The sequence below is a fragment of the Amorphotheca resinae genome, assembly GCF_003019875.1.
Source record: "Amorphotheca resinae ATCC 22711 unplaced genomic scaffold M430scaffold_13, whole genome shotgun sequence".
NCBI lineage: Eukaryota > Fungi > Ascomycota > Leotiomycetes > Helotiales > Amorphothecaceae > Amorphotheca > Amorphotheca resinae.
The window spans coordinates 59,951-84,298 of record NW_020194483.1 but is presented as its reverse complement, the minus strand read 5'-3'; the positions used below and the strand labels follow the sequence as shown (position 1 = coordinate 84,298).

The window sequence follows — 24,348 nt, the reverse complement described above, 5'->3', positions numbered from 1 at the left end:
TCACCTTCGTAGAATTGTCACTTCTCCGTTCTTCTTCATCCACCTCAATCATCCAATCCTCTTTTTGACCAAGACTGGGGCATCAAGCAGCTCAGTTTGCACGAGATATACCTTGTCCTCTTTTCTTCCGAACCAAGTCGATTGCAGCTATGCTGGCCTCCTCTTTTAAGAGGTTCATGCCTTTCATGGCTTGCCTTTCTCTTATCTCAGCATCTGCAAACTACAGCGTCCAGCTGATGGAAGATTTGGCCCCATCTGACTGGTCGGCGGAAGAGTGGGCTGCCGCCGCAGATACGGTGATTGGGAAGACACAAGCTCATGTAAATTTCTATATCCTATCCCCCTAAATCCAGACTCTAAACCCCTTCCCCAGATCATTTCTGATCTGATTGAAGATCTGGGAATCAAGCTCCAAGTCACCGAGGAGAGTATTCGACAACGTATCGACGAAGAGCGAGGTGCATTAGGATTGAAGCCACTTCCACCTCACGAAGACAAGCCGGGTCCGTTCCATTACCTCAAGAAGAAAGAGGACTCGTCAGAGGAGGTACGTCGTGGGAAAGTATATTCAATCTCATTCTAACTGTTGGTAGGATCAAGATTACTCGAGCTACCTCCCCCCGGGATGGACGGAAGAAAAATACAAGACGTACAGCGATCAAGAAGCGAGAGAATTGCCCGACGACGTAAGAAAGATCCATTTTTACCCATAACCCCCTCCTCTGGTAAAGACTAAACAATCCAAGGTACGAGACAAACTCTTCAAACGCCAGTCGCAAGAACTAAACCCTGGCTACTTTGCCGGATTGCCAAAGAAAGTTCTGAACAACATCACGAGCACCTTACACGAGTACGCACGCCAGCAACTAGGGGTCCCAGAGGGTGTCAGAGCCTATAAAAGGGAAATAGCGCCTCTTGTCCAGGTTTTCTCATTACAGAACCATGAGAACTTTGGCTTCATCCTCTGCATGCCCTCCCATGTCGACGAGGAGGCCTTGCACGAATTCGTGGAGACGCTCGACATGATTAACGCGGCGCAGCTCCAGAATTTTATGGAGGGCACTGGGCTCGAGAATATCGAAGGTAGATTCATGATGCCGCTCGACGCCGAGATTGGCAAGAACGCCAAAGATATCAGCGCCGAAGATTGTAGACAGCGATATCGACTAGTGAGAAAGGAGGGTGGTCTTCCGTCTGGTCTGGATACCGGCATTGTCTTGATGGCGGATAAGGAAGCTATTCAGTCACTCACGGAATTCAGCATGGATAATCCGGCTCATGTCTGGGCTGTGGATTTGGACTTCGATCCAGAGAAGAACACGTATCCAGAAGGATACGATGGGACCTTCGAAGTTAGGTGCCATGCCTTGCTGCATCATCTGTATGTGGCAGTGGGCAGTGGACTGATGACGCCGGTGGAGGTTTGGGGGTTGCTGCAGAGAAGAAACGTACCGATCGTTGATGCAGAGATGATACATCATAATGAACTGTAGAGTTGTGGAATATCCAACTGAACCAGGACTGTGGAATAAATGAATTCATGTATTTCTAATAGACCTTATCCTCAAGCAATCAACAGGCTATCACAACATTCTAGCTATATCCGACACCACAATGGTCAAGATGGATAGCACTTTTTGGAATACTCTTTTTCAAACCCGATTCTTTCCCAAAATCAAATTGTATCAATGGTATGCAATGCAAAGAGAGTAGCTGGAGGGCAGAAAGGAATATAACTTCAGGAAGAGCCCGCAGATTGGCCACAAGGTGACAATTTGCACCATCCATCGACCAAACATCACGCCTTAACACTTGGTGGAGCAGAATAGGCAGGAGAAGGATTTACAACCGCAACTCTGCGTATAAACCAACGAATATATTGGGTACTAAACCATAACATGTAGCAATTCCTCGCCCTTGTACCACCGCTCCACATTCTCAGCCTGCTCCTCATACCAATTATTCATGCCCTCCTCTTCCACATACCCCATATGCGGAGTCAACAACACTTGCGCCCTGCCCTCCGTCCCCCATTTCTGCGTCCGCCATCGACTGTCCTCTGGCAGCGGCTCGAGATCAAACACATCCAGCGCAGCGCCCCGGATGGCGCCTCTCTCCAGAACATCAAGCAGTGCATCTTCAACCACCAAGGGGCCACGGGACGTATTAACGAACAGCGCAGACCTCTTCATGACAGAGAGTTCAGCGGACCCAACCATGCCGCGAGACCTATCCGACAGGACATAATGCACAGAAAGTACATCCGCCTCTCTAAACAACTCCTCCTTCGAACCGACGACCTTGAACACCTTCTCCCCATCCTCATCCTCCACCGGCAACCCGGCCTCCCTCGCTCTCCGATCCGCTTCTTCCTGCGTGAGCGACGCACTCCACGCCCGTATCCGCATCCCGAAACTCTGATACATGATGCGCGCAACATTCACGCCCAACCTGCCCAGTCCCAGAACCGCAAACACCTTCCCGCCCAACCCCATCGCGAGCCCCGTCTGCCACCCTCCCGTCTTGACCTGCAAATCATCATGCGCGAGACCCCTCGCGAGCCCCAAGATCAGCGCCACGATGTGCTGCGTCGTGCTCTCGGGCCCTCTCCGCTTGCTGCTGGTCTGGCCCCGGACGCCGCCGCCATCGCCATCGCTGCGTCCCGTGCCCGGCGCGCCCGTGACTCTAATCCCGAGCCTCTTGGCGGCCTCGAGATCGATGGAGAGATTCCGCCGCGAGCAGTTCAGCAGCAGCTTCAGATTCGGGAGCTGCTCGAGGAGCGCGCCGGGGAACGGCGTGCGCTCGCGCATGCTGGAGATGATGGTGAAGGGGCGCAGGCGCGCGACGAGCTGCTGGCGCGCATGCTCGGGCGTCGAGGGGTGGTTGTAGGGCGGGAGGGTGTCGCGGAACACGGTGATTTCGAAGTGTGGCTTCAGGTGCGCGAAGTGCGCGCTGGCGATGTCTTGGTAGTCGTCGAGGATGGCGAGTTTTATTGGCGGGATAGACATGGTTGGGTGAGATAGATATCCTTACGGGAGGTGGGATGTGTGAGGGAGAGATTTATAGGATATGCTATGCGAGATACCTACAGTACAGTACAGTACTTACGTGCTTGCAGAGAATTGCGAATGCGATAGGACGCGGGGAAGAGGATATACTCCAGCAATCGATTGCCGCATTTCATTGCCTGAGGGGCGGCGACCTTGGATTTAGTTACAATTACGACATTGAGATTATTCCGCAATGCCACGAGAACAGAGATAATAACCGACTATGCGATCTTATATCTGCTTGAGTATATATCTATCACTAACAATATATCTTCACTTATTGCTACTGCTCTGGCGGGGTCCTCGGCGGGGTACAAGTCCGTCAAAGAGGGTCAAACACCATCACCGTCAGTCGTGATAGACTCCGTATCAGAGCTTGATATATAAACGTTGCCAAGTCCAGTCCCGCAAAGACTGTTGATTGGAGCGCATGAGGGTCCCCACCAAGAAATCAACGGATCGGCCTTATTCCGCCCGATTACCAGTGCCCCGCCATGACAGGGACGCTTCCCGCGCCTCTACGCTGCTCGTCGTAGGACCGGTGCGTACATCGGGATCCCTCCCTTGTCTTGGGCGTCCGTCGTCGCCGTCATCTGATTCGCGGGGAAGGACGCTCCTCTCTCCAGCTTCACCAGAGCTGCGGCATACGCCGGCACACTCGAATTCAAAAGGCTCGCATACGTTCTTTCCTCCTCACCGTTTCACGCTTCTCCGGTCGCCTGATAGACTACATATCAAGGACTTTCATTCTGGGACGAGCCTTCATTCACCATCATAAGTGAAGCCGGTCAGAGCTCGAGACTCGATAGAACAGGTTCAAAGCTACATCATCATGTCTCCTTCAGCAATAGAGGTGTTACCTTCCGCCACGGTAAAGCCGTCCAAAGCCAACATTGGTGTCTACACCAATCCCGACCATAAGCTGTGGGTTGGAGAGGCTGAACCATCGCTGGAAAGTGTTCAGAAGGGTGAGGGGTTGAATGCCGGCGAGGTGACCGTCGCGATCAAGAGCACCGGTATCTGTGGGTATGTTTGTCAAGATGCTTGGGTCCCAAAGCTCCGCTAACAAATGTACCAGATCAGATGTTCACTTCTGGCATGCTGGTTGCATTGGTCCCATGATCGTCGAAGACACGCATATTCTCGGTCACGAATCTGCAGGTGTTATATTAGCAGTTCATCCTAGCGTAACGCACCTCAAAGTTGGTGATCGTGTAGCCATCGAACCAAACGTCATCTGCAACGAATGCGAGCCGTGCCTCACGGGAAGATATAATGGTTGTGAGAAGGTCCAGTTCCTTTCCACCCCACCGGTTCCAGGACTCCTCCGCAGATATGTGAATCACCCAGCTGTCTGGTGCCATAAAATTGGGGATATGTCCTTCGAAGATGGGGCTTGTCTGGAACCTCTGAGTGTTGCTCTGGCTGGCATGCAAAGATCGGGAGTCAGGCTGGGGGATCCAGTCTTGATCTGCGGAGCTGGCCCCATTGGTCTGATTACACTACTCTGCTGCCAAGCTGCAGGAGCTTGTCCCATTGTTATCACCGACATCGACGAAGGAAGGTTGGCATTCGCAAAGGGTCTCGTTCCGTCCGTGATTACACACAAGGTCGGGAGGGTGTCTCCAGAAGAAGCAGGCAAGGCTATTGTGGAAGCTTTCGGAGGCATTGAGCCAGCAGTTGCACTTGAGTGCACAGGCGTCGAGAGCAGTGTGTCAGCTGCCATATGGGCAGTCAAGTTCGGGGGCAAGGTGTTCGTGATTGGGGTCGGCAAGAACGAGATGAACATCCCTTTCATGAGGCTCAGTGTCCGCGAGATCGATCTGCAGTTCCAGTACCGCTACTGCAACACGTGGCCAAGAGCCATCCGGCTCGTCCAGAGCGGGATTATCGACTTGAAGAAGCTCGTAACCCACCGCTTCGATCTCGAGGATGCCGTAAAAGCTTTCGAGACGGCTGCCAACCCGAAAACCGGAGCAATCAAGGTGCAGATAAAGAGCGAGGATTAAGAACTTGCAAGGTAGAAAGTGTTAGATCGTAGATAGCATATATATAATCTCTGCCTCCGGAGATCGAGCCATTGAAATCCATGTTGTTTCTATAAATTGTCGAGAATGTTTCGATGGTCCAGGGGAAACTGACTCGGGAAGCTATTCCTTGTCGATCCTTAGCGCGGCTCTTCGCAAGTCTTCCCGGTGGCCGGCGAAAATTGTAGCAATCTCTCGCACGACTTCATCACAACGACCAATTGTTTACCTACCACCTCCCCCAGCATCGAGAACCATTCACGTTCGGGTCTTCTCGCGTGCATAGATTTGACCATGTCGTTGCCAATGTCTCGTGCCGTCGTACGGCAATCCACCAAGTTCACCGGACGAGCGGCCCGCCGATTTGAATCGACCACATCCAAAGCCGCCGACGCCGCGAAGCACACCGCCGCCAAGGCATCACAGACAGCTTCGAACATCCAGTCGAAAGCTTCAGAGGGTCTCTCAAAGGTCTCTTCTGCTGCTGGCCCGGCCCTTAGCAGTGCTGCTAAGGGCGTTACAAATGCTCTCGGAAAGATTGGTGGCAGGACTGGCAAGTTCATTGCCTTCGTTGAGCGTATGTGTCATCCTCAGCAGCGCGATGGAGTTGCTCTTCCATCAATTCGGGATGCCAATGGCTGATGTTGCGACTCTAGGACAAATCCCCCCTACTGTGTACTATGCTCGTGTCGGATTGGAGCTCTCCAAGCTCGTCTTCCACGGACAAAAGATGACCCCTCCGTAGGTGGACTCCTGTGGATGTGAAGGGGAATGTGCTTTATTAACTGAACTGCTGCAGTTCTGTTTCGACCTTCCAAGCTTACTTCCAAAGAGTCATTAAGGGCGTACGAAACCCCGGATCGCTCTTCTCCTCGAACCCAAACCTCCTCCAACAAATTAGAAACATCGGGGCACCACAACTGGCTTCCGGGGCTGTTATTGGAGCTGAACTTCTAGGTTTCTTCACTGTTGGCGAGATTATCGGCAGATTCAAACTTGTTGGTTACCGAGGGGACACCGAAGCTCACCACTGAGTTCTGAAGAGTGATACGATTGTGCCGGGTGGGAGCGGTGATGAGGGATAGAATGAGAGATGGCAAGGCGTAAATGTCTCTGAATCTGTGACAAGAGAGTCATGGAGGGCAGGGGTTTTCAATGCTGTCTTTGCACCTATCCTGCAACCTTTTTCTTAGTATGTCTGTACATCACAAAACCAATAAACGGCATAATGGCGGATTGCAATTGATATGATAGATTTGTTTATTCCACCGCTTGCCCTTTTAGCCGCTGCTTCCTTTAGATGTCCATCTGATCCGGGAGGACTCTTCTCATACCTAGTGCAGAGCCTTGCCATTACTAAGGTAGTCGAATGAGTTATCGAGAAGCGCAAGGGGCAACCCGCTCCCTGCGGTACTTCAAGGCTTGCAGAAGGATTCGGAATCGAGAAGTATATTGGGATCACGTGACTCACGGCGCCATATCTACCTTACCTAGCTTATAATTCTACATGGAGCCCGAACAAAATCTACAAACAGCATGACAAAACAGCCTCAAAAGAGTCTCCTCGGGGTAAATCCCACTTTAGAAGCGAACCCATACCCCGTAAAGTGGAGGAAGCCTCCATTCTGTTCTGAGCCTCGGAGGGACGTCCTGCGAGAAATGCTAGCCATTTGCAGCATTGATCGTCTCCGGAGTGGACCTTTCGTCTTCAACGCATTCTCCGCACTTTGAAGTTTCCCCTCAACCCCCCTCTCTGCACGTTTTCTACACCAAACTTTCCTACACCGTCGGGGTAACGTTCCCCAGAAGAGCGTGGTTTCCTCCAGGTTATGCTTTTGCTTCGGGCCGTTCTGACATCATGCCTGTCTAGGCACGGCTTGACGGCCAAGTCGGCCATGAGCCCCAGAAGTTGATATAAGCTGCTGATCTCCAAGTCAAGTAAGGATGGATGTATTCCAATTGCCTCTCCCTTTTTTAGACCTGAGCGTCTCTGCCACAATGAGGCTCCTCGGCAAGCTCCCAACCGCTGCGCTTGCACTGCTTAGCACCACATCAACAGCGACGGCTCAGAAAGTTCTGGACTTGAGCACGGCTAAATGGACGCTCTCGAATCCCATTTACAATATCTCTGTCCCCGGATCTGTACCGTCGCAAGCGCATCTAGACTTGTACAGCGCGGGCGTAATTCCTGACCCGTATTACGGACTGGGAGATTTTGACCTGAGATGGGTAGCGGAGACAAATTGGACGTACAGCACGGTGCTAGATGGACTGTGAGTACTCAGATCCTTTTCTGGTTCACATGGATGGAAATATCTGGTCTTGTGATTTCCTTAAGAGCCATCCTTCGATTCGAGAAGCGTTTAAGCCCTCTCATGTGACCTGATACTGCAGCTTTATCTTCCTCTGCTATTTCTTCTATATTCATGTATATTTCCCTGTTCACCCACGCAATATCACTGACAATATCCAGAGACACCACAAGTGGAACTTCCACATGGCTACTCTTCAACGGGTTGGACACTTTCGCCTCAATCGAGGTGTGCGGACAACAAGTTGCCTCCACCAACAATCAATTCCGTCAATATTACTTTGAAGTCTCCAGCATCTTGAGCTCCTGTTCAACGCCAACGCTGAGCATCAACTTCGGTTCTGCAGTTAACATCACCGCTGATATCGCAAACGAGCCTGACCAGGAGACATGGCCTTATGGAGTGGAGCAGGTTTACGAATTCCCCAATAGGCAGTTCATGAGAAAAGAGCAGAGCGACTTTGGATGGGATTGGGGTCCAGCCTTTGCCCCTGCTGGGATCTGGCAACCAGCCTATGTAATCCAGCTCCCTGCTTCTGGAATCTATATTCGAAATTCTCTATTGGATATTTACAGGCAGGGGCAATTGAACAACCTTCCTCCTGACCAAAGTCAGCCATGGATTGTGAACGCAAGCCTGGATATTCTAGGGAGTGTGCCAAGTAGTGCAACACTTAGTATCGAGATTTTCGATATTAACAACACAACCGTGGCCAGCGGATTCCTGGAGAATGTGACGACAACCGCCACGACCATAGGCGGAAGCGTCGCCGTAGATGGAGAATCTTGCCAGCTGTGGTGGCCCAATGGACTCGGACCACAGAATCTTTATTACTTTAAGATAAGTGTGGTCGATGGGGACCAGGTTCTAGCCTCGGTCACCAAACGAAGCGGGTTCAGAACGATCGTCTTAAACATGACTCCAATATCTGAGGAACAGCTTGCCCAGGGGATAGCGCCCGGTAATAACTGGCATTTTGAAATCAACGGTCACGAGTTCTATGCGAAAGGGTCAAACTTCATCCCTCCCGATGCATTTTGGCCACGGGTCACGCCAACCAGGATGGAGCAGCTGTTCCAGTCTATTGTAGATGGAAACCAGAACATGCTCCGTGTCTGGGCAAGTGGAGCCTACTCACCAGATTTCATTTATGACATTGCCGATGAGATGGGAGTCCTCTTGTGGAGCGAATTCGAATTTTCAGATTCTTTGTATCCTGTTGGCTCGGAGTTCCTGGAGAATGTTCGAGAGGAGGCCAACTACAACGTCCGCAGGGTCAATCACCACCCTTCTCTCGCCCTTTGGGCTGGAGGGAATGAGCTAGAGAATCTAGAACTTCAACTTGCTGCAGCGGCTGATCCTGGAAACGACAGATGGAGACAGGAGTACGAGGAACTCTTTTTGGACGTACTCCTGCCTGCCGTTTATGGGAACTCGAAATCGATCTCCTACATCCCAAGCAGTACCACAAATGGATACCTCGTACTGAACTTCTCTTTACCAATGCCAATGATTGAGCGATATAATAACTTGACTCCCGGATCGATCTATGGTGACACTGATCACTACGACTACGACTCAGTTGTCGCTTTCAATCTCTCTAGCTACCCAGTTGGGAGATTCGCCAACGAATTCGGGTTCCACTCTATGCCCAGTCTTCAAACCTGGCAGCAAGCAGTACCCGCAGACGAACTCTACTTCAACAGCTCCACCATCCAACTTCGAAACCACCACTACCCTGCTGGAGGAACGTTCACCAACAATTTTGCCAACTCATCCAAAGGCATGGGCGAGATGACAATTGCCTCGGAGCTCTACTATCCTGTACCCTATCATAGTGATCCAATCGCCAATTTCTCATCCTGGTGCCACACCACCCAGATCTTCCAAGCAGACTTCTACCGTAGTCAGATAACCTATTATCGGCGTGGATCCGGGCTACCAGAACGACAGCTTGGCTCCCTCTACTGGCAGCTCGAAGACATCTGGCAGGCCCCAACCTGGGCCGGCATAGAGTACGACGGCAGATGGAAGGTCTTGCATTACATCTCAAAAGACATCTACCAACCTATCATCATCGCCAGCTACTGGAACTACACCACTGGCGACCTAACAGCATACGTGACCTCCGACCTCTGGAGTCCTGCCTCAGGAGTTGCGACCTTCACATGGTACAACTACGAAGGCAGTATTCTCGGCCATCCGCACACCGTCCCCTTCTCCGTCGGTGCTTTAAACACAACACAAGTATACGCCGACAATACCTTCACCCTACCCTTCTCTCTCAAACACGCAGTCTTAAAAATGAGCGTCACCGCCACCGGCACACCTCCCAACACCAACGAGACCAGGGAATACAAGCACGAATCCTACTTCCACGACCTATCCCTCAACGACGTCAAGCTTATCGATCCCGGCCTCAAACTCTCCTACTCGAAAGAGACTGGGAATTTCACAGTCCGAGCCACGACGGGCGTCGCGGCCTGGGTATGGCTTGATATCCCGGCCGGCACGCTTGCGAATTTCAACGAGAATGCATTCTGGCTCTTCCCAACGGATGGGCCGAGGGAGATTAGCGTGAAGGTGAAGAATGATACGAGTGGTGGGAAGTGGGTGGAGAAGGTGACGGTGCGTAGTTTGTGGGATAATAAGTTACCGTAGTAGCTTGGCTGGGGCTTGACTTTAGAGATATTGTCTATGAAGTTGGGAGTGTCCAAGCCCACCTCTTCAGAAAAATATTGTTACAAGGACACGGCCTAGTATAATAAAAATACAATGAAATAATCTACGCACAAAAGACGGTTATAAAAAACAGACAAGCTTTAGTAGAATGGGTTTAAGAGGAAGGGGGGGGGGGGAGAGGAGAGAGAGAGAGAGAGAAAAGAGGAGATGATGACTATTGTAAGTAGGCTGTTGCAGTTTTTAGATTTATGAATACCTACTACCATTAATTCTCTATCTATCTATCTATCTATCTATCTAATATCCTAACCCCTCTCTTCTCTCCATCCATCCCCTCTTCAAAATCAATGGAGCCTCTTAAGCTAAGGTAAGAGGCTAGGAAATAGGTATTAGTTATTAATTAATTAATCAATTAATTAGAGATCTGTTTTTTGGGACATTCAATGCATTACATCTGTCATTTCCAGCTGGAGTTTCCAAAGATATCAATGCCTCTTCTGAGTCGTCTAACTTTAGCTTAGCGCTTCCACCCCCTACCTTTACAGCCACTGTGGTACATGTATCATTTTCTGGTCTTGCTACGGGTTCAGTGCCTTTCCCGGTCGTGGGCAAGGGACTCTTTCGGTCCTCACTTTCCTGCACACTATCAAAACCGGTATTTTGAGAGCTACACGAGGACCGTTGGGTGCCAGTGCTTCTGCTGCTTCCAGTATGTACCTGCTCAAAGGCAGAGTTTCGGTCGGCAACAGGCAGGAAAGGTTGCGAGCACTCCAAGGCTCCAAGGCTCTGACAAGACAAACTAAGGTTAACGAGAAAGAAAGAAGAATTATTAATACAGAGGATGCCGCTGATATATTGAGACGATCTCAAAGCGGTCAACTTGGCGCCTTCGTAAGGATAATATTAATCTGCGGTCATATACAGCCTTGCTGAGGGACGAAGAAACAAAGAATAGAAAACAACCTGACAGAAAATTTGGGGAAAGGCCTGATAAGCCCGTCGTGCATGCGAGTTAATCTGCTGGTGTGCAGAGAGCAAGGCTGCGAGAGATGACCGTTGGTAGAGTGATACGAGTCCCACGCCATTATCGCCGCCCTATTACCACCATCAAAAGACTTTTGGCAATGGTCATTTTGAGACAGGGGGTCCTGTGAGGCTCTACCGTAAGGTGGAATGGGTTGAGCGGGGACTTTGCCCTTTTTGCTTCAAGTGGCCTCCGCCCTTTTGATGGTCGGGAGTGGCTGATGCCCCTTTACACTGTGTATGGAGATGTGGGCCTATGTCATCATCTTCGTCGCAAGGCTGGCAGGTGCAGTATTATTGTATGCTCTAACGGTAGAAGAATATCAGCAGTTCTTGCGAGAGAGGGAACCAGCTTTACGAACTAGCGAAAAGGGATCTGAGATGTAACATGTTGAGAACCAGGATACAACAACTGCGCTAAGCACGATCAAGACTCGACTTTCTCCTCCTTCACCTTCCCCTTGGCGTTCGCCATCACATCCTCCCAATTCGCGGGTCTCTGCCTCCCGCCAGGATACACCTCATGGAGCCACTGCTCGGCCTCCTTGCCCCACGCGATCAAGGAGTCCTCGCTTCCCCACTCCCCCATCGCCATCAACCCCACCGGAATCTTCCCGTTGCCCTTCGCCGGCTCGGCATATCCAACCGGGCAGCTGATGGCCGGGCACCCCGAAAAGTTCGCGAGCCACACGTACTCCATATTGCGGATCGAGGCATTGCCATCCGTGACGCCGTACTTCAGGTCAGCCTCGTTGGCAATTGGCCAGCCCGCCATGGGCGTCGTTGGGGTTACGATGAGGAGGCCGGGGTATTTCTGGTAGAGAAAAGCAAGATGTTGCATCAGCATGTTTCGGAGCTGTTGGGCAAGGAGATAATCGCGGGTCGGGGTTTGACCCCCTACGGCCAGAAGGATCTTGTTCGCGGGGTTCAAGCCGGAGAGCCAGTGCGGCTTTGCACATGGGTGGGCGCGGGCTCGAATGGCCATCTCGGCGAGGATTGTGAATGCATGGGCAAGCTGGCCTTCTGGGGCGTAGGGGATCTCAATTGAGACAACCTCGTAGCCGAGTGTGGTTTTGTAGTAGTCGACAGCTTCGTTGCAGAGTTTGAGAACGGCGGGGTCGGCACGATCAAACCATTCTTTGTATATGCCAATGACCTTGGGACGGGAAGGGGAAGCGACACCGGGGGGGCTGAAGAGCGAACAGTTGGGATCTGAGGGGTTTGGGGTAGCCATTAAACGGTATGAAGCTTCGAGGTCTGCCATAGTAGCTGCCAATGGCCCGGTGACTGTCACCGTGCTATGGGTGTCCTCGAGGCGACTGTGCGAAGGTTTGAGACCATAGATTCCACAGAATGACGAAGGAATCCGGATACTCCCTCCCCCATCAGCACCGAGAGCCACAGGGACCAGTCCAGCTGACACCACATAGGCTGCTCCGCCAGACGAGCCGCCGGTGTAATACTTGTCATTGTGGGGGTTTCGAGGGGTTCCCCAGTTTGGGTTGTTGTTCGTCGTGTCGGCGCCTAGCTCGTGCATATTCAGTTTGCCCAGGATAATGCCACCCGCTTCTTCCCACTTTTGAACAGGCCATGTTGATTCTTTAGCAACGGGCATAAGCTTGTCGTTGCGCTTCCGTCCCCCGGTTGTTCGATAACCTGCGACATTGCATTCATCTTTGATTGCCGTTGGAACACCATCAAAGATGCTCAATGGCTTCCCTTCTTTGTAGCGCAGGGTTGATGCTCTGGCTGCTTCCAGAATCTCTTCCGGGTGACTGTCAATGAATGCGATAGAGTGCGACGCTTGGCTGACGTCTCTCTGAATGAGCGGTAGCAAAGATGAGACGACGTCCAAGGGAGTAACTTTTCCAGAAAGGTACATAGAATGGTACTCGGGAATGGAGTAATACCTCCCTGGGAGGTTCTCAGGCAGGATCGGAAAGGACCCTGAGTCTAATGCTGGGGGTGAGATGGAAAGATCGTTTTGGATTGGGATGACCGTAGGCTGGGGATATCAGTCACATTACCTAGGTAGTGTAGAGATGCGCAATGGGTGAACTTACATCCCATCGCTCCGAATAATCGCTTAAATACTGAAGATCGCGAAGTCCATTGAAGCCCGCATTTGCCCAGAGATACTTTTGGACGAATTGCAGCTTGGATACACTAGTACATGTCAGTCAATGCGATCGGCGCTTTGGGTGAGGAACTTGCAGCCATCCACCAACCACCAGGGGAAGACCTCGAACAGCGGGGTTTTGATCACTTGATTTCCTATACGGGATCTTGGGAGCTTCTACAGCTTTGGGATACCCAAGGTAGCGCTTTTTGGTGTCTTTGGTCCCATTCATGGCGCGGATAGCGGGTTTTACGGGGTATAATGGGGATTGAAGTTACTGTAGTTAGGAAATAATTTGCAGACAAGAACAAACATGAGATTAATGAGAGACAGAAGAGCCAAGGCCGAAGACAGAAGGATTGTGAGTTGAGATGGAGCGAGATAAAATCTATTTCAACAGCGACATCATGACAAGGGGCTCGGGAAATTTCATGTGGCACACGCTGAAGATCTGGGGGCCGAGGCTGCCTGGGATCGGCGAAAGATTAGCCCGAACCATTTTCTGCCGTCGGTCGCCGCCTTGAGCGGGCTTAGAGCTCAGCCTCAGCCTTAGCCTTAGCCTTCACGACTTCATTATCTCAATGTTCGTTTCCGTTGTCAGATTCAACATGTCCCATCTTCAATACCAGGCCAAGTCTCGCTTTCCAATGCGTCTCCCAAGGAATATCAATAGGTGAGCTATCATACCACGAATGACTACGACCTCAATCGCACCCCAATCCAGAACCAGACAAATCCGATCACGATGCCTCAAAAAGAGTCCTATCTTCCTCCCGCCGGACCTCCCCCCTCACAGTCTCAATATGCTCCTCCACCCTTTCCTCCCCCATCCCACGACTGGCAGATAGCCGTGCCCGACACCTCTCTCCTCCCCCCTCCGCCAACGCTTGGCAACCAACGAAGCCGAACCAACAATGCGACGGCCTCCGAAGCCGAGCAGGGCGAAGCATGGTGCGAATCCAACCCTCTGACGGCTCCCACGGCCCTCCCCGCCGATGCGCTCTCATATCTCGAGAACGGGTCCATCAGTGCTGTCAGACCACAGCCATATATCGGTCGGCTGGATCATCTGCGACCTGGAGTATGGGCCGGGAAAACAAAAGCCAGTTCTCCGGATAGCTGCATCACTAGTTCACTCCCGCTATACTCCGCCATGGCGCACTCGCCGCTCCGCACCGGGAAGCCCAAGATCATCTACTACGAGGTCCGAATCGCAGACCGCAATCGCGCCGAAGTCAGCCTCGCGCTCGGCTTCGCCGCGCCTCCATACCCGGTCTTCAGACTTCCGGGGTGGCATCGCGGATGTCTGGCGATCCACGGCGATGACGGATGTAGATATGTTAATGACCGCTGGGGGGGTCGGGACTTCACGGCTCCGTTCAAGCCTGGGGAAACGCTGGGGATCGGCATGAGGTTTGTGAAGAGGGAGGTCGATGCGCCGCCGGGGTATGAGGGGACGCCGCGCACAGCGGCGACGACACCGATTGATGTGGAGATCTTCTTCACCCGGGACGGGCGCTGGGCGGGAGGCTGGAATCTGCATGAGGAGGGGGATGCGGAGGAGGATCTGCCGGTGACGGGATTGGAAGGGTGGAACGATCTGTATGCGGCTGTGGGCACGTTCGAAGATGTCGGGTTTGAGATTGTGTTCAATCACAAGGAGTGGTTGTACCGTCCTTGAATTCGTCTTCATACTCGTAATACCCCTAAATTTTAAGCCCCTTTTTTTTTTACCGAGCCCCCTATTGCCTCCCGCCACCCCCCTTAGAAATCCATAAAACTCTACTCAGGTCCTACCAGACAGCTGGAACCTACAACTCTGATGGATTAAACTGCCTTAAGATTCAACGAACTGGATATATCTTCCAAGGACCTTTCCAACAGTCGATATACATCTAATATCCGCGCCAGCAATCCAGGGAATAAATGATAACCAAAATACCTAGGTACCTATTAACAACAAAAAACAAAAAACAACCTTCACAACGACAATCAATCATCATTATCAGTAGATATATTCAATCACTATCTACCTAGTAATCCACTCCCATATATATTCGACAATGATTCCACGTCTACCTTGGCTCCGGAGTGTTTGTGTCTTATGATCTTCAATTGCGCCTACCAATGCCATCCAGTGCCGTGAAAGTAGAATGTGACAGACACTTCGGTTTTGGGGGGGGGGGGGGGGGGATGAAGATGAAGATTTTAGTCTAGAATCAACTACCTACTCGCTTGCTCGCTTGCTTGCTTTCTTTCTTTCTTTCCTCGGTTTACGGTTCTTGGTTCGAAGGGATTTGGGAAAAGTAGGATACGATAAAAGAGTGTGATTAATTCAAAACAAATCAAGTCCAATAAATCCCAAATCCAATACACAAAGAACATATTCGAATACAAGCGGGGATTAATTATATTATATTTATATCCCTCCTTTTCAAAGCTCAGCAATAGTGCAGCACGGTCTAGTTTTCTGATCTAGGGTCTGACCTGAACTGGCTTGAATTGATCTGAACTGGTCTGATATGAGCGGGGGGTTAGGTAGGTCGATGGGTAGGTATGTGGATAGATATGAGATAAATAGAGATTTGAATAACCTGTACCGTAGGTATGTAACATATATCTATCTCTTTAAGCAGAGGGGGAAGAGATTAGGGAAGGGATGGAAGGGAATAGATAAGTAAGAAAGGAAACAAACAAACAAACGGACGAGTGAAAGGATTTGTGAGACGGGGCTTAGTTTGGATTTACGATACTCACAAACAGAACATGCTGCGAAAGAGTCTCAAGAGTTCATCCGTGATTGATTTGATTGATCCGAGTCAACTTCCCTATCTGCTCGTCCCCAACGCGATCCCAGCCCGCAGATCTAAGAATCTCGATCCCTTGATCAAGAAAATAAGCAAGCAATCAATCAATCAATCAATCAACCATAAAACCATTCCCTGCACTCCCAGCCATCCGGATACGTATTCGTGATCCAAGCCTCCCAACCTAACCCAGCCTATCCCATCCCGCCCTATCCTATCCATGCCTAACCAGAGGACTGTATGCCCGAAACCGAAACGCCGTGAAGTGGGAAATGTAAAAAGCAAACGCCGCGCTGATGTGTATGTGTGTGGATCTACCTGCTCGTCAGCCCCTGGGGCAGGGGGAAGAGAGAGGTCCGAATGTGTGCTGTGTGCCTGCCTATGCATGGATGCGACTGATGCCTTGTTTGTATGCGATGGGGGTGTTCTCATGAAATCATAAAGACTGATGCCACAGCTGGGGTTTGTGTGTGTATAGCGAGAGGAGGATATCAGCATCAGGATCAACGCCGCAGCTGCTGCAATGCTCTAGCCAGACACTGCAATCACTGGTGTGCACGTGCACCATAGCCATAATAGGGATTTGGAGGAGGAGCAGGACGCGCGCGACCCTTCATGCGGATGAAGCGGGTACGGATCCACATCATGAGCTTGGTCCATGCAGAGTGGGTTCTCTTCTTTGCATTGTTTGTCGCCGAATAGCTGCGTCTTGGGAGTGGTTCAGCCTGCTCCTCCTCAGCAGGCACGTAGGGGGGAATCCGACCCGGGGCACTACGGACGAACAGGTCGTTTGCCGCTCCTGCGCTGTTGGTGCGGGGAGAGCGGGGGCCAGTAGCGCTGCCGGCACCCAGCTTCTCGTTCTGCATTGTGAGATCGGATTTCGAGCGCTTGGAGCGTGTGCCTTCGCTGGTGCTGGCAGAGGACTGGCGGTGCGAGCGCTCCATCCTCTGAGCCTCCTTCTGGTTGCGCTTCTCAAGCTGGCGGACCTCCTCACGCGCGGCTTTCTCATCCTTGGCCTGCTCCTTCTCCTGGAAGCGGCGACGGGCTTCTTGGATAGTGAGGGCGCGTTCACGGGAATCGACTTCACTACGAGAGCGCAGGCGGAAGCCCTTGTCAAAGGACGTGCGAATAGCAGAGGTAGGTGACATGGTGTCGAGCGACGATGTAAGATCGACAGGAGAGAGGGGAGTAAGGTGGTTGTGTAGACTGGTGTGCGAAGGAGCAAGAGCTATCCGCGAAGAGGACTGTTTGGTCTGGATCCGGAGCAGTGGTTGCGGGTGCGTGTTTGCAATCGGAGTGATGGTGCTGGTCAGAGAAGGTGTGCGGTTCGAGATGCTCGAGGTGCTTCGTATGTGATGGCGGTGGTGGTCCTCATCTTCAGCCAGAGCTGGGTTGTCTAAAGGGTCGCTCTCTCGTAGTGAATTGTGTGATGCTGCTAGAGGCGGCGTGTGAGGGCGAGGTGTCTGCTGGAAGGGATGGACGAACGAACCAGTTCGCTGGCCCGTGGAGTTCGACGTCGCCGTTGAAAACTGAGATGTGCCACTGGCGCTGCGGTTGTGATATCCCCTCCTACCTGACTGGAAGACCACATCGTGTACCGAGCGAGTGGGCGCTCCATAATCGTAAATCCCCAGCCCATCCTGCTCTGCCAACGGCCGATCCAGGTCCAGCGAGCTCTTCTCGCTCTGCGCCAGCTTCCTCAAGATCGGCTTCACCTTTGTTACCCTCGATTTTGGCCCCTGGCCGGGATAACTTGACATGGTGAGATCCGAGCCTCGCCTTGCAACAACTGCACAACGGCCCCCCTTCGCAAAGTCGTCAAGTCAACCACAGCAATCATATATTTCGCATCACTACAGCGCTAAGCCAGGCGCATCGGCGAAATCAGGATGATGCCAGTCAAGTCCTTTGTTTGATTGTCGCGTGTGGTAAATAGGGGTGCGAACGAACGGCCGACAGGGAGGACGAGGGGGAGGAGCGGGAGGATTTCAGGGAGGAAAGCGAGGGAGGAGCCGTGGGTTCGATGGAGGACAGGCGACACAAGTACAATGCGACAGATCAGCCCGAGCGATCGGATACAATTGGTATGATGGGCAGAGGCGGTGGAGGAGGAAGAGGACGTGAGGAGGTGGGGAGAGGAGAGAAGAGGAGCGGAGCGGAAAGAAGGGTTGAAGAGTTCAAGAGGTTAAAGAGGAGGATGAGGAGGATGAGCAGAGCATGGACCGGTCTGGAGTCTTAGCAGCTGAGAGGATTTGCTTCCGGAAAAAGACGCTCTCAACGCTCTGCCGTCGACCCTCACGGCTCGAGTCTGGACTGACGAAAGGACCCTTCAAGCATTATATCTGCGAGGCCGAGTGATCCGACAGGGCCGCTCATTGGCCCTCGACACCAGCGGCCGGCCCATTCTTATCAGGCCGGCCAAGCCAGAACAAGAGACATGGGCGAACAGGCCGAACAGTCGTGACGAGAGAGAGAAATGTCTTACCTCCGTGCCTGGGGCGTGGGTAGGAGGGCGCGACTTGGAGATTCGGACGGAGCCTTGGAAGTTAGAACTTGGAGGAGGCAAAAGATGGAGCGGCGGCATGGGATCATGGATTCACGGATTCTGATCACTACATGCTACAGCACGACTATGTACCTATCGAGGGGAGAGGGTCCTCGGTCGCCGACGCTGAGTGGTGCGGTGTCGATCGAGCATCGGACGGCGCGTTCGCCAGAGACCCTCGAAGGGATCGATCGGCCATCCGCCGTTCGACCTGGGCTGGCATCTCATGTCAGGTCGGTCGTCCCGTCTCCCGCCTTGTCATCTCTGTCACGTCTGAATGCAGAATGCAGAATGTAGCGGAAATCCCATGAATGCCATGATTGCCATGATTGCATTGATCATCGCCGTGGATGGGGAGATTCGGGTGGTCTCATACCAAGGGCGTTCATTCAAGGGCATTCATTTCAAGGACCACGCAGACCATCATGGTGTCTATTATCTCGCTCTATCCCGCATCTACACTCTCCGCCGCGTCTTTCTCTCCGGAGGTATACTTCATCCCCAATACCCCTCCGCTGCATCGGGATATTATTATCTTGGAGTCTCTCCAATCGACGACGTATGCAGGATCCTCGCGGCGACGCAGGGCCATCCGACGGAGCTGCAGCCGGAGATACCGTCGCTTGGCGAATCATCGGATGAGATCATAGCATCATAGGGCCGTCCTCGTCCTTTCATCATTGTCGCGCGAGAAGGTCAGTCGAGAGAGATGTCGAACGATGTAATCATCCATTCTTTGACCTTGCCGAGCTGAGCTTTTGTCTTCTTTCCTTGTTTTTTCTTCCTTTTTTTTGCCTCTTTTCTTTGCGTCTTTTCTTCTTCTCTTTGCCTCTTCTCATGCAACAGCGCAAGTTAGCCGAAGTCTTCACGATCTATTTCATCATCGGAAATTCAGGTATGAACAGTGTGGTAAATCAATTACTATTCGCACATTCATATATAAAGATTTGATTGCTGTCGGCTGACATCGATATTGCTTCGTCCGCGGAGAAAAGGGCGATACACCGCACCTCGAGGGAGCTGTCACCTCGATGGAGCTGTAGACTTTTGGGGGACTTTTGGAATGAGGAACAAAGGAGTGAGTGATGGATGAGGTTATTCTGCTTTCTTTCTCGTGAAACAGGGCTCAAAGAATCGTCAAGTGGCGAGATGGAATCTGTTGTGCACGTCTGTATGTAGCTGCAACTGTACGTGTATTCGCTTCTAGAAGAAAGCGTCGACAACAATCCACCGACAACAATCCATCTACAACAATCCATCTACAACAAAGCATCCAACAATCCATCTACAATAATCCATCTACAACAATCCATCTACAATAATCCATCTACAACAATCCACCGACAACAATCCACCGACAACAATGCACTTCCAATCCATCTCCAACAACACCATGTACACATACGTACATACATACATACATACAGCCAGTCCAACCTCAAGTACCACAATCCAATACACGCTCCAATAGCAATCCATCCATCCATCCATCCATCCTAGCCCTCTCTCCAATCACATCCTTCACCATTGCATTGCGGCTCTCCCTCAGCATCAGCATCATCATCACCAACACCCCCATACATACATACATACATACATACCATACCCACATCCAGTACCTACCCACCTACCCACCTACCTACCTACCTACCTATACCCTCCTTTCCAAGTTCCAACAGCCCTATCCTCAACCCTCTCTCCTCCTCTTCCTTAATTCTCCATAACCCAACCAACAAAGCAACCTCCCTCCCTACCTCCCTTTCCTAATAATCCCACTTAGATACATACATACAAACAAACATACGTACAGACACAGGAGGATGATGATTCCGGGCCCTAAGGCAGGCAGGCCAGGCAGGCAGGTAGGCAGTTCTCGGCACTGCACTGCACTGCAGATTCTGCTACCGACAGAGGGAGGCTCTGCAACGGCTGGCTGGCTTGTTTGATGTGATATGCATGCTGCGCGAGCGTTTTTTGTTTGTTCGTTCGTTCGGATGATTTTGATGTTCCTATCCTGTCATGTTCATGTCATGTCCCTCTCCACCTACCTAGATAGTATAGGTACTCTAATTTCAAAATTTCAAAATTTCAAAATTCCAACGGTGGATCTACCATACCATACCATACCATGCCTTGCCTTGTCTTACTTGCGTACATGCTCGCTTGCTCGGCTCCTTTGGCCTTTTTTTTTTTTGCTATCTATCATATCTGATAATTCGTCTTGGCTTTTGGCGTCTTTTTAAGAGGAGATCCAACGGTTGTACAGAGGAGCGATGTGGGATGTGGGATGATGATGGGGATAGTGATGGGGATGATGGATGTTTGACTTTGATTACCGCTGCATTGCATACATATATGCAGGGAGGGAGAGACGCATGCATGCATGCATCGGTTCAAGCCTGCCAGCCTGCCTGCCTGCCAGTCCAATCCAATCCAGTCCAGCGCTCGGTATGATTACTCCGGCGAAGAAGAGAGGCCGGCCGTTGATGAATGTATGAAGGCGCCCCCACCTCATTCGTACTTTGACCTGTGTAATGGTTGCAGTTCCTGGTGCACGCGGCGCTGGGTGGTCTATGTATCAGGATGTGGGATGGATTTTTTTTGGGGGGGATGGCTGGTACGTAGGTACGCAGGAGGGTGTGAAGGGATGGATTCCATGTGCTGGCCTCCTCCTCCTCCTCCTACCTTACTACTTCTTACTACACTACTACTATAGTAACTGTACATACATACATAACATGTACTCCGTCCTGCATCCTGTACATAATAATCAGAATCCCCAGGGGGGGCTAACGGGAGAGCATCAGTGCCATCCTAGCACCGGATGCAAGTGCCCTTGTTCCCCTAATTAGTTTCTCAGGGGGGGTCCGCAGGAAGGATGCATGTTATGTATGTGTCGATGCATGTATGTAGGTAAGGTGGTGTTGGAGGCTTGTAGGTAGGGTTGTAGGGTTGTTGTAGGGTTGTTGTAGGGTTTGTGGTGGGATGGGGTGGAGCGTGGAGGGAGAGAAGAGGGGAGGAATGAATGCGAGTACGTGAGAGCATGATCAATTAACGAGATGAGATGATACTGTATACAGTAATAGCACCATCATGATTTATTTCTATTCTTATCCTACTCCCTCCCCATTCATTCATCATTATTCCAGACCTCTTCTGCACTCTACGCGCATCTCAATTAATCAGAGATAACCTAATCAGACATGATCAAATCAGGGATCCGAAACGTCGTGTCTGTCTCTGTCTTATAAGGCATCTATCTATCAGGCTCCATCTATCTAGATCTTACTCTTGACGCGCGTTACTTTACTTGACTGGCGATTTCTTCTGTTTGTTTCTATGTTTGTTTTTTGATAGAGATTGGATTGCTGGCATTCGCGTGTTTCTATTATATTCTAATACTGTCCTGTCCTAACAATCTCCTATCGTCTTCCGTACTTTCACTCACTCAACTCACCCGCACGGAATATACGGGGGGCTATAGATAAATAGATACCTCAGGCTTCTATCTCTCCCGGCTCGCTATCGCTACCTTAAGGTAAGGGACCTCGGTACGACCATCCATCCCGCTCCATCTCTCTTGCGTGTATCTGCCTCATTATTCATTTCATTATCTCTTCTTCGCTTTTTCTAGATCACTCACGTGTATGTATTTATTGTACGAATTGAATTATCTATATCGAATCTATCTATCTATCTGGTATACGATGGACTAGAGAGAGAGGGACTCGGCACGCGCGGCGACTGAGTGAGGAGGGGTCGCACGATGACCCTGCCGACCTGCCTGCCACCGTCAGTCACGCCCCGGCCGAGCTATCTTACCTTACCTACTTAGGCCCGTTGTTTCTCCACAACAACAGCACGGGAGAGGAGAGGAGTGGGACGGGGAGATGGAGATTGAGGAGATTGAGGAGATTGAGGATTAGCCAGCTGCTGGCCCGCACGAAGACGGGTGAGTAGTGAGGCTGGGCGAGAGGGCCCAGTATTATAATTCTCTTCAGCTTAATTGATGGACCATAGGCAGAGGGCAGAGAGCAGACAGGCAGTACGATGATGTGTGCTAGATGGATGGCTGGCTGGCTGGATGCGTGCAGACCGTCTGCAGGGTGGAGATTAGATATGTAGGTACGAAGCATCAGATGCCGAATGGAATGGAATATGCCTAGGATGAATTGCCGTATGTACATACTGTAGCACTGTAGCTAAGGTACTGTAGCGAATGATGCGAATCTAAGAGAGAAGGACAAGACCTCGCTTCACCTGCCCTATTATCGTCAGGGATAACCTATGCGCGTGCCTCTGGTGATTGATTGGTGATTTGTCATGGGCATAATGAATGGTATTTCCCATTGCCGCTGGAGGCGTGGTTGAATTTGAGATGGGGTTTGAAGATGTTGTTTACTTTGGAGTATAGGTATACCTGGTTGGAGTTCTGTGGCGTCCTGTACTGTACCTGATGTACTTGATCTGCTCTGATCTACAGCATCTTCCGTCCAGTACCTGAATTGATATTATCATCACCCTCTATCTATCCCTTCGTATATGCCATGCCATGCGCATAATCGCTTACCTAAGCAACATGCTCATGGTTGATGACCAGACCATCGCATCAGGTAAGAATCACCATATCATATCACAGCATGTATCAATAAATAGAAACAGCAATCAATCAATCAATCAGTCAGTCAATCAGTCAATCCTGGATAAGGCAAGGCAAGGTACCAATAATAATCGCGATAATCGTGATCACACTTTGAAGTTCAAACCCCTCGTGCCCCTCCACCTAAGGCAAGGTAGGGTCCCGCCGGCTCCGTTTCTTAGTCAGCGCACTACGGGCAGAACCGCTTGATTTGAGGTGCCTGAGGCTGTAATTAAGGCTGCTATATTTATCAACCATCCATCTATCCATCATCATTCATCGCATCTGTCATCTGTCATCTCTCTCTCACCCATCCATCCATTAATCAATCATCGATCATCTCTCATCATCCATGATCCATCACCCATCACCCATCATCCACCCTCAGTATCTCCATCCTGTGCCCTGCGGTGATAATCGTAGTCGTAATAGTCTCGGCCTCGAACGGCTAGGTATCTCTCTTTTGTCCCCATCATCCAATCCCATGCACCCACGGCCCACGGTGATTATTTGGCAGCTGCATGGCATCGCAACAGCAGCTAACCCTCAATGGCGTGCAGGGCGGGGCCCGGCTCAGCCCCAGAGATGGCGTGAGCGCACTGCTGCTACTACTGCTACTGCTACTACTGTTCTTGCCGCTGCTGCTGCTGCTGCTGTTATTGTTCGAAAAGCCAGGCCAGAACCTAGAACCCAGAACCTAGACAGAATCCAGAATCAGAAGCAGAAAGCGCGATGCGCAAATCAGCGAACCCCGCTTCCGAGAGGGCAATTCCCTCTTTGGTGCAGGTGCAGCGGCGCTTGGGCGGGTTCGTTTCGCGGGCGCCCGTACGAAGCCGCCATGGGGCCGGTGATCCCTGATTATCCATGATTATCCATGTTTATCCATGTAGTTCTTCTTACTCTTGAGGGTCAGTACTCATCAGCATATGTTCCGTATCCACTACTAACTACTACCTACTTACTGTACTTGCAACAAGTGAACAACAACATTCCAGTTCCTGTATCCACCTACCTGCCGCGTCCTATCGTATCCGTCGTATACGGCTCAAGTCTTAAGACTCTTGATTGAAAGTAGTAGAGAACCCCTCCTCTCGCCTCTCGCCTCTAGGGTTCTCGGTCCCTCTTCTCTTCTGCAGTAACCCCT

The 24,348-nt window shown here is 51.1% G+C and overlaps 10 protein-coding genes across 10 annotated transcripts; 6 read left to right on the top strand and 4 right to left on the bottom strand.

Moving 5' to 3' along the window:
- Window positions 1-185: 185 nt before the first annotated feature.
- Window positions 186-1,493, top strand: M430DRAFT_22726 (hypothetical protein; the record flags this gene model as incomplete). Its single annotated transcript, XM_024864752.1, has 4 exons — window positions 186-320; window positions 374-547; window positions 594-686; window positions 747-1,493. The coding sequence occupies 4 exons, from the start codon at window positions 186-188 to the stop codon at window positions 1,491-1,493; spliced, it is 1,149 nt and encodes a 382-aa protein (XP_024716886.1).
- A 393-nt stretch (window positions 1,494-1,886) lies between these two features.
- M430DRAFT_110093 (hypothetical protein) lies at window positions 1,887-3,008 on the bottom strand (the record flags this gene model as incomplete). The annotated part of the gene is made up of 1 exon (XM_024861330.1): window positions 1,887-3,008. One exon carries the CDS (start codon window positions 3,006-3,008, stop codon window positions 1,887-1,889), a length of 1,122 nt encoding a protein of 373 aa, XP_024716885.1.
- An 874-nt stretch (window positions 3,009-3,882) lies between these two features.
- M430DRAFT_53885 (hypothetical protein) lies at window positions 3,883-6,111 on the top strand (the record flags this gene model as incomplete). The annotated part of the gene is made up of 5 exons (XM_024868426.1): window positions 3,883-4,076; window positions 4,129-5,035; window positions 5,222-5,654; window positions 5,734-5,818; window positions 5,877-6,111. The coding sequence occupies 5 exons, from the start codon at window positions 3,883-3,885 to the stop codon at window positions 6,109-6,111; spliced, it is 1,854 nt and encodes a 617-aa protein (XP_024716884.1).
- A 919-nt stretch (window positions 6,112-7,030) lies between these two features.
- Window positions 7,031-10,222, top strand: M430DRAFT_147185 (glycoside hydrolase family 2 protein). Its single transcript, XM_024863051.1, has 2 exons — window positions 7,031-7,350; window positions 7,551-10,222. Exons 1-2 carry the CDS (start codon window positions 7,076-7,078, stop codon window positions 10,048-10,050), a joined length of 2,775 nt encoding a protein of 924 aa, XP_024716883.1. The 5' UTR covers window positions 7,031-7,075; the 3' UTR covers window positions 10,051-10,222.
- Window positions 10,223-11,375: 1,153 nt separating this feature from the next.
- Window positions 11,376-13,574, bottom strand: M430DRAFT_69762 (hypothetical protein). Its single transcript, XM_024869452.1, has 3 exons — window positions 13,309-13,574; window positions 13,158-13,260; window positions 11,376-13,099 (listed from the first exon to the last, which is right to left on the bottom strand). The coding sequence occupies exons 1-3, from the start codon at window positions 13,443-13,445 to the stop codon at window positions 11,522-11,524; spliced, it is 1,818 nt and encodes a 605-aa protein (XP_024716882.1). The 5' UTR covers window positions 13,446-13,574; the 3' UTR covers window positions 11,376-11,521.
- A 218-nt stretch (window positions 13,575-13,792) lies between these two features.
- Window positions 13,793-14,951, top strand: M430DRAFT_37338 (hypothetical protein). Its single transcript, XM_024867106.1, has one exon. It carries the CDS (start codon window positions 13,959-13,961, stop codon window positions 14,892-14,894), a length of 936 nt encoding a protein of 311 aa, XP_024716881.1. The 5' UTR covers window positions 13,793-13,958; the 3' UTR covers window positions 14,895-14,951.
- Window positions 14,952-16,565: 1,614 nt separating this feature from the next.
- Window positions 16,566-17,780, bottom strand: M430DRAFT_109902 (hypothetical protein; the record flags this gene model as incomplete). The annotated part of the gene is made up of 2 exons (XM_024861318.1): window positions 16,566-16,816; window positions 16,868-17,780. The coding sequence occupies 2 exons, from the start codon at window positions 17,778-17,780 to the stop codon at window positions 16,566-16,568; spliced, it is 1,164 nt and encodes a 387-aa protein (XP_024716880.1).
- A 131-nt stretch (window positions 17,781-17,911) lies between these two features.
- M430DRAFT_185903 (hypothetical protein) lies at window positions 17,912-18,287 on the top strand. The gene has a single exon (XM_024863905.1). It carries the CDS (start codon window positions 18,044-18,046, stop codon window positions 18,257-18,259), a length of 216 nt encoding a protein of 71 aa, XP_024716879.1. The 5' UTR covers window positions 17,912-18,043; the 3' UTR covers window positions 18,260-18,287.
- A 302-nt stretch (window positions 18,288-18,589) lies between these two features.
- M430DRAFT_45439 (hypothetical protein) lies at window positions 18,590-19,223 on the top strand (the record flags this gene model as incomplete). The annotated part of the gene is made up of 2 exons (XM_024867771.1): window positions 18,590-18,798; window positions 18,863-19,223. The coding sequence occupies 2 exons, from the start codon at window positions 18,590-18,592 to the stop codon at window positions 19,221-19,223; spliced, it is 570 nt and encodes a 189-aa protein (XP_024716878.1).
- A 176-nt stretch (window positions 19,224-19,399) lies between these two features.
- On the bottom strand, window positions 19,400-19,913 carry M430DRAFT_185898 (hypothetical protein). The gene has a single exon (XM_024863904.1). It carries the CDS (start codon window positions 19,822-19,824, stop codon window positions 19,480-19,482), a length of 345 nt encoding a protein of 114 aa, XP_024716877.1. The 5' UTR covers window positions 19,825-19,913; the 3' UTR covers window positions 19,400-19,479.
- Window positions 19,914-24,348: the final 4,435 nt, after the last annotated feature.

Bases quoted from the DNA above. Each gene is read 5' to 3' on its own strand.
- M430DRAFT_185898 (XM_024863904.1), bottom strand. From the start codon at position 19,824: ATGGATTGTTGTAGATGGATTGTTGTCGGTGGATTGTTGTCGACGCTT.
- M430DRAFT_147185 (XM_024863051.1), top strand. From the start codon at position 7,076: ATGAGGCTCCTCGGCAAGCTCCCAACCGCTGCGCTTGCACTGCTTAGC. The intron at 7,351-7,550 runs GTGAGTACTCAG...GACAATATCCAG, and splicing joins AGCACGGTGCTAGATGGACT to AGACACCACAAGTGGAACTT.
- M430DRAFT_37338 (XM_024867106.1), top strand. From the start codon at position 13,959: ATGCCTCAAAAAGAGTCCTATCTTCCTCCCGCCGGACCTCCCCCCTCA.
- M430DRAFT_185903 (XM_024863905.1), top strand. From the start codon at position 18,044: ATGGAGGACAGGCGACACAAGTACAATGCGACAGATCAGCCCGAGCGA.
- M430DRAFT_69762 (XM_024869452.1), bottom strand. From the start codon at position 13,445: ATGAATGGGACCAAAGACACCAAAAAGCGCTACCTTGGGTATCCCAAA. The intron at 13,261-13,308 runs GCAAGTTCCTCA...GACATGTACTAG, and splicing joins CTGGTGGTTGGTGGATGGCT to TGTATCCAAGCTGCAATTCG. The intron at 13,100-13,157 runs GTAAGTTCACCC...TGATATCCCCAG, and splicing joins ATTATTCGGAGCGATGGGAT to CCTACGGTCATCCCAATCCA.